This window comes from Mesoplodon mirus, assembly GCF_964341445.2.
Source record: "Mesoplodon mirus genome assembly, chromosome: 8".
NCBI classification, from domain to species: domain Eukaryota; kingdom Metazoa; phylum Chordata; class Mammalia; order Artiodactyla; family Ziphiidae; genus Mesoplodon; species Mesoplodon mirus.
The window spans coordinates 111,982,071-111,997,029 of NC_138984.1; the positions used below are offsets into that span (position 1 = coordinate 111,982,071).

General features: G+C 43.3%; 1 protein-coding gene across 1 annotated transcript in view; it reads left to right on the forward strand.

The window, feature by feature from the left end:
* FAM168B (family with sequence similarity 168 member B) overlaps window positions 1-14,959 on the forward strand; it is a 36,953-nt gene that overhangs the window by 10,388 nt on the left and 11,606 nt on the right. Inside the window, exon 3 of the mRNA XM_082630163.1 lies at window positions 4,826-4,909. Coding sequence (XP_082486289.1) covers window positions 4,826-4,909 — 84 coding nt within the window. The remainder of the gene's footprint in view (window positions 1-4,825; window positions 4,910-14,959) is intronic.

Consider the following 14,959-nt stretch of genomic DNA (forward strand, 5'->3'; position numbering starts at 1 on the left):
GTTCAGGCCCCCACCACCCGTAATCCATGATGGTCTTATTATCTCAAGGTCCTTAACTGACGTCTACAAAGACTCTTTTTCCAAATAAGGTAACAGTTATAGGTTCCAGGGATTTGATGATGTATTTTCTGGGGGGGCGGGGTTTGCCTACCATACTGAGTATACAGTTTTAGGTTGGCAGTGATCTTCTCTCAGCACTTTAAAGGCAGTTGTATTGTCTTCCGGTTTCTGTCAGAATTATTTTTGTTTCTTTGGAGTTAGTATATCCCTTCCCTGCCCCCGGACCCCGCTGCTTTTAAAATATCTTTGTTTTGACTGTGAAATGGCTGGATGTGATTTTCTTTGTGTTTATCTTGCTTAGTGCTCGCAGAGCTGCTTGACTCTGGCTTGACTGTTCAGAGGGCAGTAGAAGGAAGAAATGGGGAGAAAAAATATCTCCTCTGAAGTGGAGGTCGTTTTTCCAGAAGAGTGGGCTTTAGTCTCACTTTAAGGAGAACACTTTTAAATAGCTTGGAGAGCTCGAAACTGCTGTTCAGGGAACTGAAAGCCAGATGAGCCAAGAGCAACATGTAAAGGAAAACCCTGGCACAGCAGCCGGAGGGTGAGGAGTGGGCTCCGCGTGGCTCTGAGCCCAGGGGTGAAGAAGCAAGGCTCCTCCCAGAGGCACGGAAAGCCTCGGGCATCCGGCTCAGCGGCAGGGGGCAGGGGCTGGGGGGGGGGTTCTCTCTCAGGGTCTCCCAGGGCACTCACCCCTCCCTGCCCCACCCCACTACTGCCTTCACCCTTCCTCCCTCCACCTGCGAAACCCAGGGGCAGCTTGAGCCCCCAGCGACCCTCTCAGCAGCCCACATTCTCCCCTGGAGCCTGGCAAGTTCTAGGACTGGAAGCCAGGCTAGCAAGGCCGGCGCCAGAGGTGCAGTCGGGCCTGGAAAGAGTGTGTGTGGGGGGACCGGAGCCTTCAAGCCCACCCACATCCTTCCAGGGGAGGGAGGAACGCATCTTTTTAACAGTACTTCTCAGGGGTCAGCCTGCTCCCCACCCCATGGTGATCCATGCTCACTTGACACAGACCACCTCCTAACTATCCCCCTCAATTCCGCCCTAAGGGGTCCTCTGACAGGGGTCTGTGACAGCGTGGGTCCTGACCTCTTTAGTCAGCTGAGGCCAGCACTTCAGGGGTCCCTCCAGGCCCCTCCCTGTCGTCGTCGTGTCCTGTCCCCCCCCCCCGGCCCCCCGCTACTTTATCTAATAGAGGAAGGAGCGCAGTCAAGGGACCTGCGAGCCTGTGGATGAGTTTTAAGCCCAAGAGCCCGAGATGCAATTAAATATTATTGGAACCTACTGTAAGGTGGGGGAGGGGAGGCTAGGATGCTGGGTCCCACCGCGGCGGGTCCAGCTCTGGGACCCTGCACCCCCCCCACCCGCTCCCTCGCTTCCCCAACTTCAGCAGGAGGAGCTCCGAAGCCCCACCCAGTCCTTTGCAGCTCCCCCTCCTGGATTCCCCTCCGGATGCACAGGTTGGCCCCTCCCCACCCGCGGGCGGAGCACGGAGGGCAGGGGCTTGACCAGGGACCACAGCTCCCCGCATGGCTCTTCTAAACAGCAGGGGCAGCTTGGAGCAAACCTGAGCTCTAGTTTTCTAAGTCATAAGAAATACACAATTTAAAGACCTTGTTGGGTGACTGCAGTCTGTGGATCACCCGTGGTCTGTATTATCTTTTTTCTTTTTCTTTTTTCTTTTTCACCCATAAGGTCCTGTGTCTTGCCATTCCTAGTGTTTTTTTCATGGAATGTAATAAACAAGTGTATTAAAAATGATAGGTGATCCATTGATATCTTCCTTTGTTAACCACACAGCATGTTGCTTGATCTTTTTTTCCTCCCTAGCTTTACTGAGGTATGATTGATAAATAAAAACCATATATATTTAGGTTGTACAACATGGGTTTTTTTAAGGTGTACGTGATGATTTAATGTATGTATATGTCGTGAAATGATTACCACGATTAAGTATCTCCAAATACCATCACATTGGGGATTAGGGTTTCAACATGTAAATTTTGGAGGGGACACAGACATATCATGCCCCCAGGCCAACTATGTCCATGTATTCTCATTTCGCCTTTGTTGCACGAGGGTATCGGACACTGAGATGGAGTTAGGAGTTCACACGTCGTAGGGGTGGGTAACGCTTGTAAGGATCTGGCGGGGTGGAAGCAGTACTGGGTGTGGGAGTGTGATGCGAGTGTGCAGCGTCAGCGGGCTCGTTGGGGAGCCCTGGGGCCGCACTGGCAGTTAGAGGAGGCCTCGGCAGGCAGAAGTGGCCCTGGAAAGCCCTGCTGCTGAAGGCTCTCCGCCCGCATCCTCCTCCCCCCCCCGGCTGAACAGCAGGTGGTTTTCTGGAATAGAGATGCAGGTGGTGGTGGTCACTTGGGTTTGTCAACTTCATGATTGTTCCCTGTCGGTTCACAAAGGTTTGCCTTGTTCTTATTTGTATTTTATAGTACATAGTACTGCTGCATAACCCTTCATCTTGTGGGGGTTTCCATAGTTTTATTCAACCAGTTCTTTGCATGGGTATGTTGTTTGAAGTCTTTTGCTATTCCAGTAATACTGCAGTTGATAGTGTTTGTGAAAATTATCCTCAGGGTGCATTCCTTGAGATGGGATTGCCAGTGGAGAGAGTAAATGCAGATGTGATTATTTTTTTCCTGTTATTCTTTTAAAAAATTTTTATTTTATATCGGAGCATAGTTGATTAACAATGTTGTGTTAGTTTCAGGTGTACAGCAGAGTGATTCACTTATACATATACATATACATGTATCTATTCTTTTTTTTTTTTTTTTTTTGCGGTACGCGGGCCTCTCACTGTTGTGGCCTCTCCCGTTGCGGAGCACAGGCTCTGGACGCGCAGGCTCAGCGGCCATGGCTCATGGGCCCAGCCGCTCCGCGGCATGTGGGATCCTCCCGCACCGGGGCACGAACCCGTGTCCCCTGCATCGGTAGGCGGACTCTCAACCACTGCGCCACCAGGGAAGCCCCATGTATCTATTCTTTTTCAAATTCTTTTCCCATTTAGGTTATTACAGAATATTGAGCAGAGTTCCCTGTGCTATACAGTAGGTCCTTGTTGATTATCTATTTTAAATATAGCAGCGTGTACACGTCAATCCCAAACTCCCAATCTATCCCTCCCCCCTACCCTTCCCCCCAGGCAACCCTAAGTTCTTTCTCTAAGTCTGTGAGTCTGTTTCTGTTTTGTAAATAAGTTCATTTGTATCTTTTTTTTTTTTTTAGATTCCACATATAAGTGATACCACATGATATTTGTCTTTCTCTGTCTGATTTACTTCACTTAGTATGATAATCTCCGGGTACATCCATGCTGCTGTAAATGGCATTATTTCATTCTTTTTAATGGCTGAGTAATACTCCGTTGTAGGTATACCACATCTTCTAACACAGATGTAATTTTAAAGGTACTGCTGATTTCCCTTCTTGCGTAGGATTTTTACGGCTTTGCACTCCTACCAGAAGGGTGTGAGACTGTTGTTTACCCCACAACCTTGCCAAGAAAGCGTGTCCTCAGCTTTTGGATTTGTGCCAGCCTGAAGCTAGAAATGGTAGTTGGCAGTTCTCTCTGTCCATGTCTTCCGTTGGTTTTTTTCTTTTGGGTTTTTGTTTTTTTAACTTTAAAAGTTACTTATATATTAAGTGTATTTGCCCTTTGTCTAAATAATTTGCAAGTATATTTCTTTTAAAGCTAAGCCTTTTTTACGCAGCTAGTGGTATTTAAGTTTTTGTTTTTAGGAAGTGATCGGGATTTGGGATCACTTCCAGTCTCTTGCAAGAGAGGGAGTCTGGGCAGTGTAGTTTTTAGCTTGCCAGCCCCTGCCTGCCAGAAAGGAGATAGAGTCGATGTTGGAGGAGACAGTCCATGGTACTCGCCAAGGGGCGTTGTCAGGAGGACAGTACTGTGACTGGGAAGACGGACAGGAGTGGGAGGGAACAGTGCTTCTCAACTGCGTTGATTTGGAACCCTGCAGATTAGAATTTTCTGGAGGGATTACAGCTTCTCGCAACTGGTTGCGTCGTAGTCAAGACTAGCGAACCTGGGTCATCTTGGCTCTGTGCCCTGAATGTAGAGAAGGCTCTTTAAGGCCCCATTGTCACGTGGTGAATGGATCGAGCTGAGAGCTGTGAGGGACCTGGAGCGAATAACCGAGGCCCCTCTGGTTTTGACTGCTGAAACACTAACGTCTTTCTTGATGTTTCTGTTGTGTTCACGTGATCAATTAGTGGTTGTAGTTTAGTCTTATTAAGGATTCCTCATTTGTGTTAATAAAGGTCAGGCTGCTTGCAAACGGAATGTGTGATTGGATTTTTCCCAGTTCCATTTGTGTATGGTGCTGGTTAGAGCCCGTTTAGCATGTGAAGCTCACAACACTCTTATTACTCTTGCTAAGTAATAAATTAGGTGATTAGAGACGAAAATAAAACTGCCAGAAGAATTGAGAGTTTTCTGACTTCAGCTTAGGTTTTTTTTTTTTTTACTTCATTCTAATTCAGTTTCTGTCAAATAAATTTTTTTAATTGTAGAAAGTTGTAAGCATTTATACTCTTAGGTTTAAAAGACGTGTTTATGATTGTGACCCATCACAGCTCTGAGGAGAGGAGACATGTAGAGACCACCTGCTCAGCGCCCATGGCGCTGTTGGGCTCTGGAAGTCAGTCTGGGGGTTGTGGTGAAGACGCTGAGGACAGCTGGGTCTGTGGGAGCCCCCTGGTTTTAAAATCACACTGTTCTTTTGTTTTTCTCCAGCTGGTTTCCCCATGGGCTATGCAGCAGCAGCTCCTGCCTATTCCCCCAACATGTACCCTGGAGCGAATCCTACCTTCCAAACAGGTATGCAGGCCGTATGTGCTGTGTGGCAAAAGTGCTTTGTCCGTGTGGCTGGGGGAGAATGTCAAGTGGATGGATCTTGAGAAGGGTGGTTATAGAATTGGGATCTGGGGTCGAATTGATTTATTGGTTCATAAAATTAGGCTTCTTAGTAAGTACAATAAGAGCTTAATTTTTATTGCACATAAAGCTTTGTATCAATATATTGCATTTCTGGCGTGCTTCCACAACATGGATCTTCATTCCAGTCATAGCTTGTTACAGGTAAACAAGTCGTGCCAGAACATGTATGTGTTTATGAAATAGTGTTGATTATTAGGAACTAAAGATCATGTTGCCATGTTAATAAGTAGAATTTCCATGTTGCTGACATTTTTAGAGATAACTGATTTCTCTCTAGAACTTGAGCACCTTGATTATGGCTTTAAAAGAAAGTCTTATTGTCTATGTGAGGTGCATGAAAATAGTTTCAGATTTTAGAAGTCAAGTGGTACAATTGGAAGTGGAATTTGTTTGGGTCTGGTCCTTGTAAAGACAGTTTTTTTTTAATGGGACTTTCCTCTTTGAGCCTGCATTTTGGTGTTGGCTCGTTCCAGGCTTTATTCACCCAGGATGGACTTTGTGATTGTGCTGCAGCAGTGGTGGCCTACACTCTGACCCGAAGGCTCAGCCTCACAGGTCTGCTGGGGTGCTTCTTTGTCCCTCGGAACCCCTAGCCTCCCGTAGTTAACTTGACAGGAGAGGGCACAGCAGCAGTGTCCTTTTCCTTAGTTCTTCGAGTTTGATAATCATAAAATTCTTCTTCCTTCTGTGGCCCTTCTGTCTGTGACTCGCATTCCATTCCCACTCTGACTGCCTTTGTTCACCCTGTAGCTCACCCAGAGAAAGACCTTCTTGGCATGGTCTTCCTGCTCCCAAGCTTTCTCTCCTTGACTTCACGTTCCCTGCACTTACACCAGAGTAATGTTCGCAGTAAGAAGGTTTCCCATGACTAAGACACAGTGAAGCCTAGAGTCCCAACTTTAAATCCCTAGCTCTTTGACACATTGACCTGTTCTTTCTAAAAGAGATTTTGTTTTGTTTTTGCATAGCTTTTATTCACACTCTTTCTCTCCCAAGAACTAGAGAACCTGCTGCTTTGTGCCGCCTTTTGGGATCTGTTAACGGAACATCCCTTCCCTGGGACAAGCAGTATTATGTTATTACTCACTAGATTAGTTAAGGGCCAAATGGCACCACTGTCTGCTTTTGTGAAACATCTCATCTTGTTTAACTTTTTTAAAGCAGCTCTCTGGAGGTCTGAATGACATTCAGTAAACTGCATACATTTAAAGGGTACTTGATACGATGTATGCCATCTTCTCAGTCTAGAGTGAACATATCCCTCATCCCCAGAAGTTTTCTCCTGCCCCTTTGTGACCTCACCTAGGCTCCAGGAAGTCACTCATCTGTGTTCTCTCACTACAGGTCGTTTGTAGTTTCTAAAATTTTGTAGAAGTGAATCATATCGAATGCCCTTTCAGGGGGACTGGCTTTCATTCAGGATAATTTTTGACATCCATGTTGCAGTGTATATCAGTAGTTCGTTTCTTATTATTGTTGGGTAGTATTGCATTGTACAGAAATAGCACAGATTGCTTATCCACTCACTGGTTGATGAACATTGGGACTGTTCGCAGTCTGAGGCTGTTACACATGAAACCGCTGTGAATACTTGTGTACGTTCTTTATGTGGACATACCCTTCCATTTCTCTTGAGTAAATACAGAGGAGTGGAGTGGCTGGCTCTTCAGGCAGGCGTATGTTTAACTTTGTAAGGAGCTGCCACACTGTCTTCCAAAGGAGTTGTGCTATTTTATGTTCCCACCCGCGGTGGAGGAGAGTTCAGGTTCCTTTATATCTTTGCTAATACTTGATATAGTCATTCCTTTTAATTTTAGCCATCCTAGTGAATATGTAGTGATATCTTACTGTAGTTTTAATTTGAACTTATCTAATGACTAATAATGTTGAACATGTTTTCATGTGCCTGTTTGCCACTTGTGTGTCTTTGGTTAAGTGTTTGTGTACATCTTTTTCTGCCTGTCAGTTTTTAAGTTTGTTTTCTTATTGTTGGGTTTGAGAGTTCTTTATTAGATATATGATCTGCAAATATATTTTCATAGTCTGTGGCTCTTCACAGTGTCTTTAAAAGAGCAAGAGTTTTTAAATTTAATGAAGTTCACTTTATCATCTTGTTCTTTTATGAATCACGGTTTTGGTATCGTTTCTAAGAAATCTTTGCCTAACCCAACATCACAAAGGTTTTCTCCTAGAAGCTTTATAATTTTAGGTTTTACATTTAGGTTTATGACCCATTTTGGATTACTTTTTCTATATGGTGGTAGGAATGGATTGAAGTTTATGTTTGCATAGGTATTAGTTGTTTTTTTTTTTTACTGTATGTGATCATGCTGCAGACCACCATAAAATGTCACTGTTCTAGAATTCTCCAGCGTAGCTCACTTGTACTCATTTTCTCTGTGGAGTACAAATTGATGTAAAAATGTACTAAAAGCTTCCAACTTTCTTATTCTTTTACAAAAAGAGCCTCAGGTTTATTTGAGGCTGGTGAAGCCGTTTTCCTTGCCCAGGGTGTGCAGTGCTCCCCTGAAGGGAAAGTTTGGTGTTTAGCGGGCTGGTGCTGGTGTCTGATAGCTTCCTCCTCTGGCCAACCTGTAGAACAGGTGCCATTCCTCATCTCTCGCGTGTTTCCTTTCTTGTAGGGAGATGGACCCTTTCTTGCCTCTTTTCCAAGACTGCTCTCAAGCTGTTCCTCTAACCCAGAAGCTGGGGCGGGCAGGTGGGAGTAGTGGTCTTGGTGGGAACGGTGGCTGCCAAGAGGGCCTGCCTTGTTGAAAGGGGTGTCCACTGATGGGTGCTGGATAGGTGTCGGCTGCCATACTGCTGGCCCAGCGTTGCCAGATCTTCAGGTTTTTAGGAGAAGCTGGGAATAAAGATGTATGTGAAATTTGCGAATGAAAAAGATAAAAGGCACTTGGAAGGTCCTGCCAGTGTCATGCAAGTGCTTGCAGCCACCTGATCTGAGTCTAGGCTGCAGCTGTGCTCCCTTCTTTTTCTGGGATCCTCAGCATTTTCATAGCTTGAATTTTTAAATTTCCTTTTTCAGTGGGCTTTTTTTCTTATGTGATGAGTAAGCCAAAATTGTCACTATAGAAAAATTAAACAAAATTTTTCTCTATTTCTGCTGCTTTCTTAATGTTCTGGTTCTCTCACCACCAGATTTTCGGACAAAGCTGGTATATAGTATAGGGGTTGTGTATGTGGCTTTTAAAGCACTTTTGCAGCCCTAACACTGCTTATTTCTTAGCTCTTACAAGTGTGACATAGGGAGGTTTTAGAGAACCTTGTGAGGAGATGTCATGTCTTTTGCTGAAAGATTCCATCACTCAGAATCTGGAAATGGAGGTGATATTCATTTCGTCCTCATGAACAAGCCTAGTAGGCTGAGTACATGTGCAGCCAGAGTGGGCTGTCTTTTTTTGGAATCAGAACAATATATTGGAAAGAGTTTGGGCTGTAGCATTAGCAAGATGTGGCTCAAATCCTGTCACTCCTGGGAAAGACGTTTCATTTTTGGCATTTTGTTTAATGAATCATTATATCTCCTCAGCTGTGTTATTTGAGGATTCTAGCTGCAAGCACGCAGTCAAGCTCCCAAGGCACCAAGGATGCACATTCAGGCTGCTGTTCTGTTCCCATTTACAGCCAGGAGTATCTGTAACTAACATTTGCATTGATCATCTGAAATCATCAAGAAAACATTCAGTTCTTTTTAGTAAGCTCTGTGTAAGAGGTGATTTAGATATTACATTGGCACATATTTTTAAAAGATGAAAACGTTGCTAAGAGTGATGGGAAGGCTTCTGTGGTTGCTGCCATGCATGACTGGATGGCAGATAAATTGGGGAAACAGTTTTGGAGGACAGTTTGGCAATATAATAGAAGCTTAAAAATGAGAATAATCATTTAAGCAAATATTTATGTATATGTGCAGATATATCTAGTAAAGTAATGGTTTGATTAAACTATTGGTTTATTTCAGTGTTTAACTGGTCTTATTACTTGTTTATGAGGGATATTTAGTAAGTGGAAATGCTTTACGATATGCCACTTTCTTTCTTTTTAAGCTCAGAATTATGTCCATGAAGTAAGATCCCAGGTTTTTTTAAAAATTAAGTTTCACTTACGGCGGCCACACAGGAGAGAAGACCATTAGTGTGTTAACAAGCTGTGGGGTCATGGCCTCTGTTTCTCTCTCTCACTTAAGTTAAAGGTTTACATTCACATAGTTTAAAGATTCCTAATTTTCCTTCCTAACCCCTGTTACTGTGACCCTGTGAGCATTGCTCACTGCTCTGAACGAGTGGCTGTTTTCTTCTGCAGTTACTTTTTCTTCCCTGGACCTAGTGTCCTTTATTAGATTTCTGTAACCACAAAGTTAATTAAACCCTCAACTTCCCCCCAGGTGTGGGGTCTCTTCTCAGCATTTTAGGCCACGTAAGGTGTTCGTGTTTTCTTTTCTTGGTGGTGTCTTTTTGAAACCCTCTCTCCTACTCTGGCCTGGGCTGCTTGTCCTCTGGGCCTTACACTGGGTCTTTCTCCTCCATCATCCCAGGGAGTTCTCTCCTCTTCCCTTCCTCTTGCTTGATTCCTTGTCTCCTTTCTTAGTTTACTCTCTGGTTTTAGTAGAGGATCTTTTTCAGTAATCTCCCAGGAGAATATGGGAGAGTCACAGTTTGGAGATTTTTCATGTCGGAAAACATTTTATTCTGCACTCACTTCGTTGTTAGTTTGTCTGGATATAGAATTTTAGGCTAGCAGTTACTTCCCCTCAGAATGTTGAGGACGTCGCCGAACTGTTTGCCGGTTTCGTTGTGGCTGCTGAGAATGTCGGTACCTTTCTGATGCTTGGTGGACCGAGCTGGGCTTCTCTTTGGTGCTCTTGAGTAGTTCTGTCTCCAGGTTCTGAAATTTCACGACGCTGTGTTTGGTGCAGGTCGTTCCTCCTCACATACTCTATATGTTTCTGAATTTCCAAACTGTCTACATAAATGTCTTATACTCAGAAAGTTATTATACGAAATTTGTGTGGTGTGCGGTACTTCTGGGGAAAAATGATCTGTTCCGATGTAAAACGCTGCTGGCCCCTCACAGCAGTCTGAGAGCAGTGGCCCTGTGCGTGAGTTCTGCCCAGAGAGGAGGTCAGCCTGCGGTGATGCATGTTTGCTGAGAGTGAGGGGCAAGAAGGCTGTGGCCAGTGTGTGGTCTGTGTGGCACCTTATGAATGGTCTTTAGGGAAGGAGCATCTGGAAAGCTGTTAGTGTTTTTGAAAGACCAAGCAATGAGTGTGTTTGGTTTTGTATTGTGAATGGTTGGCAGATCTAAATATTATTTCACAAAGTGTCTATTTTGGATACTATGAGATGTATGTGTATTTATTTATGTATTTGTAAATTTTAAGTTTGTAAGACTCCTGTTGAGGTTCTCTGGTGTGAGACAGTGGACCTGGTGTTATATAAAACAAAAAGGAAAGTGCCTATACACACCTGGTTTTTCATTGACTGGGAGACATGTTTGCTTTCCTTGAAATTGATTTGTCTCAGTGTTGGATAGAAAGTGATGTAATATTCATGCCCATACAAAAAACCAAAATCAGTTTTCTCAAGAGTTCAGGACATAGCTCACAGTTACAAGAATAAGCAGTAAGATAATATATGTTAAGAATTGTTGTTATAATTAGTAGAAATAGTGGGTGACTATTTTTCCAACATACAGAGAAGCTGAAAAAAATTCACAGTGAGCATCTACATATGGACTGCCAAGATTCTATAATTAAACTTTTTAAAATCAACTTTTAAAAAGAAATTAATTTTCTTTCGTTTTTTGGCTGCGTAGGATCTTAGTTGTGTGTGGGCTCTTTGTTGTGGCGCGCGGGCTTCTCCCTAGTTGTGGTGCGTGGGCTTCTTTCTAGTTGTGGCATGTGGGCTCCAGGGTGCGTGGGCTCTGTAGTTTGAGGCACGCGGGCTCTCTCATTGAGGCGTGCGAGCTCAGTAGTTGTGGCACGCGGGCTTAGTTGCCCCGCGGTATGTGGGGTCTTAATTCTCCAACCAGGGATCGAACCTGCGTCCCCTGCATTGGAAGGCGGATTCTTTACCTCTGGACCACCAGGGAAGTCCCTAAAATCAACTTTTAAAATTAAACATTTTACTCCACCCATCCTTCAGTCCATCTTGTTTCTTCATGTGTTTCGAAGTAAGTTGTGGATGTCAGGATGCTTTTCCCCATCTACTTCAGTGGGCATGTTGTTAATATTTGTTTACAGTTCTTCTAGGTTTTGTTTTTAGGTGAAATTTACATATGTGAAATGCTCGCATTTTAAATATACCATTCATTGTATTCTGACAAATGCATACACATGGTAGCTTCTTGGAGTCATCTCGTTATTTTCAATAAAGTGTACATGTGAGGCAGGTGTTACAAAAAAGATATCTCAGATGATTAAGAGACCTCAGGCTTGCTGGATGGGTTTCTGCAACAGTAGGCCTCTAGCCTCCCTTAAAAGAAAAGCTTGACATCATAGGTTAGCCTATCGTTGATTGTGGTAAATAAGGGACTTTACCTTTTTTTCAGTGGATGTGGTAGGCCAGAAGAGTGCTTCTGAATCAGAGGGCCTCTCTCTGGAGAGGTGTATGCTTAGATCTTCCTAACTTTGCTTTCATACCGTGTCCTTAGAAGCTTATTCAGGTGGACAGCTTCCAGCTTCTCTTCAGTCCAAGCTCCAGGCTCTTTCTGCAGTTTGAACAGAGACAAAATTGTCATGGACTTTCTTATTAGGAATATTGATGGCTTTTTTAGGGGCTCCGTTTTCTCCCAGTTTTTTATTCAGGTCATGAATGCATTGCTTGTGTGTCTTCACTTCCTCAGACAGGTTCTCCTTTCTCTTCTCATTCTTTTTTGCATCACTTTATCCTATAGAACCATGGCTTTCTGTAGAGGGTTGGCTGTATGTATTGAACCTTGGCATATTTTACCTTTATTTGCCCTTCCAGCTAGTACCTAGCTGCCAGGTTATCTTTCAGATCAGATTGCTGAAGAGCCGTGCCTTCCTAGCTTACGGCCTTTTTAAAGGCTCAGAAAGCTTTTATGTTCATCTCCTAGTAGCAGGGGACCTCTGCCTGCTTCCTTCCTTGTTCCTTTAGCCTCCTGTGTGACTGTTGTTTCCTGGGAGGTTTTCTTAGCTCCTCTCTCAGTTGTGTGTCACCATCTGAAGGCATTATAGTTTTTTCACCTTATTTACTACAAAACATTTTCAAATATACAGAAAAATTGAGAGAACAGTGTAGTGAATGTCCATAGTATCCAGCACTGAGATTCACCAGTTATCATTTTGCCGTATGTGCTTTATCTACCATATAAAGATGAGTGTGTGTGTATGTTTTGTTGTTTGTTTTTGGTTTTTTCTTGAAGCAATTCAGAGTTACAGCCTTTTTTGGCTCGTGTCCTGTGGACTTCAGTTTGACCCTCATCGTAACATAATGAGGATGCTCTTCTGCATGACCACGATACCGTTATCATACTTAGAAGCAGTAATTCTCTCATTACATTTTATAGTTCATATTTAAATTTGCCCATTTGTCCCAAAAAATTAAAAAAAAGATTTGGAAATAGGATCTATTCAAAATTTACATGTTGAATTTTTTTATAAAGTTGAGTTTGTTAGGTCTCTTGTCTCTCTTAATCCATAAGTCTACCTAATCTTTATAAAACACCTTGAAAGACTTTTTATTATGAAAAATTTGAAATACAAAAATACATAAGTACACAGCAGGATGATGGCCACTTATGCACACCCTAGCCTCAGCAGTTAACAAGTACACACAAGTACACAGTACGGGGTCCACCTGCCCACGCCCTAGACTTAGCAGTTAATAGCTTATAGTTGATCTTCTCCATCTGTACTCCTGCCACTTTCCCCTGTATTATTTTGAAGCCAATCTCAGACATCACATTCATCGGTTTTTCAGTATTATCTTTAAAAGATGAATTTAAAAATATATATCATCACACCTAAAAAATAACAATAATTACTTAATACTATCAATACTACAGTCAGTATTTATATTTCCAGTTGTTTCATCTATGTCATGGATGTTTTTTAATTGTACAGTGAAGGAAGGGGGGGCCTTGTTGGTTCCTTTTAACCTATGAAAACTGGCTCGCACCAGAAATTCCGAATTTGATTTTCAAGTTTGAAGTCTAGCACTTGTTCTCAAAATATGCTAATTCTGTGGATATTTTGATTTTCCGACAGTTTTAATGAAAAACCTGATATCCTTTTGGTCAGATGTGAGTTTAGTGACTCCTGTGAGGAGGCTCTCTTACTTCAGGCCAGTGGGACCATGTTTAGCAGTGTTCCCCTGTGAGTTAACTCAACGGATGCCGCTGCTGCAGGGTTGTGAGGAGTGGGAGGGAGAGGGTGGCTCGCGGAGGAGAGAGCTGTCCAGACCTGCTTCGCCTTCATCCACAAGCTTCTGTTTTTGAGACGACCTGCTGCTCCTGCTTTTGCCAGCCAGGACTGTGTCAGTGCTGCTCTTTTGGTGGCCTCTTTCCTTGTGGTTTTCCCCTGAAGGCAACACCTTGTCAAGAGGGCTGGACCTTTTGACAAGCCCTGTCGGCCCCAGGCATGGCGTGTGATGTTGGTGATGAGCTCTGGCAGTTGGCAGCGCTCTGCCCTGGTGCAGCGCTTCCGTCACCGTGGCTGGTCACAAGTGTGTCCAGGCACCAGTGCCTCATTTCCTCCTCTGATGTAGTCAGTCACTTGTGGGGAATTAGGAGCTATCACTGAGCCATCCCCTGGGAGTGTCAGTGCAGGGTTAGAAATTAGGGGCTTTCATAATTACCTTTTTCTTTGTAATTAAAGAAAATGTTTTGCCACCGTATTGTGGTATAATTGGTGTACGATTAAGTACACGTATTTAAAGCTTCAATTTGATGGGTTTTAATGTATATATACCTGTGAAACCTGTGAAACCATCACTTTCCTTTTCTGTCCCTCTTAAAGACTAGGAGATGAGCAGCTAGAGAGAGGGACTTAACTGCTCTTGTCTTTAACGTTGCTTTCCCACATCCTGAGACTCTTTATTCTACTCTCAGCTCAAAACTGGTATTGAAATTAGGTGTCTTCAAATTTTGGCATTGTTTTTACTTACGTAATAGTTAATGAATTTCAAAATAATACAGGGAAACCTGGTGGGAATGTAAATTTGTGCAGCCACTATGGAAAACAGTATGGAGGTTCCTTAAAAAACTAAAGATAGGGAATTCCCTGGCAGTCCAGTGTTTAGGACTCGGCGCTTTCACTGCGGGGCCCCTGGGTTCAATCCCTGGTCAGAGAATTAAGATCCCGCAAGCTGCGCTAGGTGGCCAATAAATAAATAAGCAAATAAGTAAATAAAACAAAAACTAAAAATAGAGCTACCATATAATCCAGCAATCCCACTCCTGATCATATATCCGGAAAAGATAAAAACTCGTATTCGAAAAGATACCCAGTGTCCATAGCAGCACTATTTATGGTAGCCAAGACATGGAAACAGCCCAGGTGCCCATCAACAGATGATTGGTTTACAAAGGCATATGGTATGTGTGTGCGTGTTGGAACGTTACTCAGCCATAAACAAGAATGAAATAATTACCATTTGAAGCAATGTGGATGGACCTAGAGAACATTACACTAAGTGAAGTAAGTCAGACAGAGAAAGACAAATATATGATGTCACTTCTATGTGGAATCTAAAAAATAATACAAATAAGTTTGTATACAAAGCAGAAACAGACTCACAGACATAGAAAACAAACTTTAGTCTACCAAAGGGGAAAGGGAGAGGGGAGGGATAAATTCGGAGTACGGGATTAACAGATACAAATAGATACATAAAATAGAGAAGTAATAAGAATTTACTGTGTAGCACAGGGAACTATTTCAATATC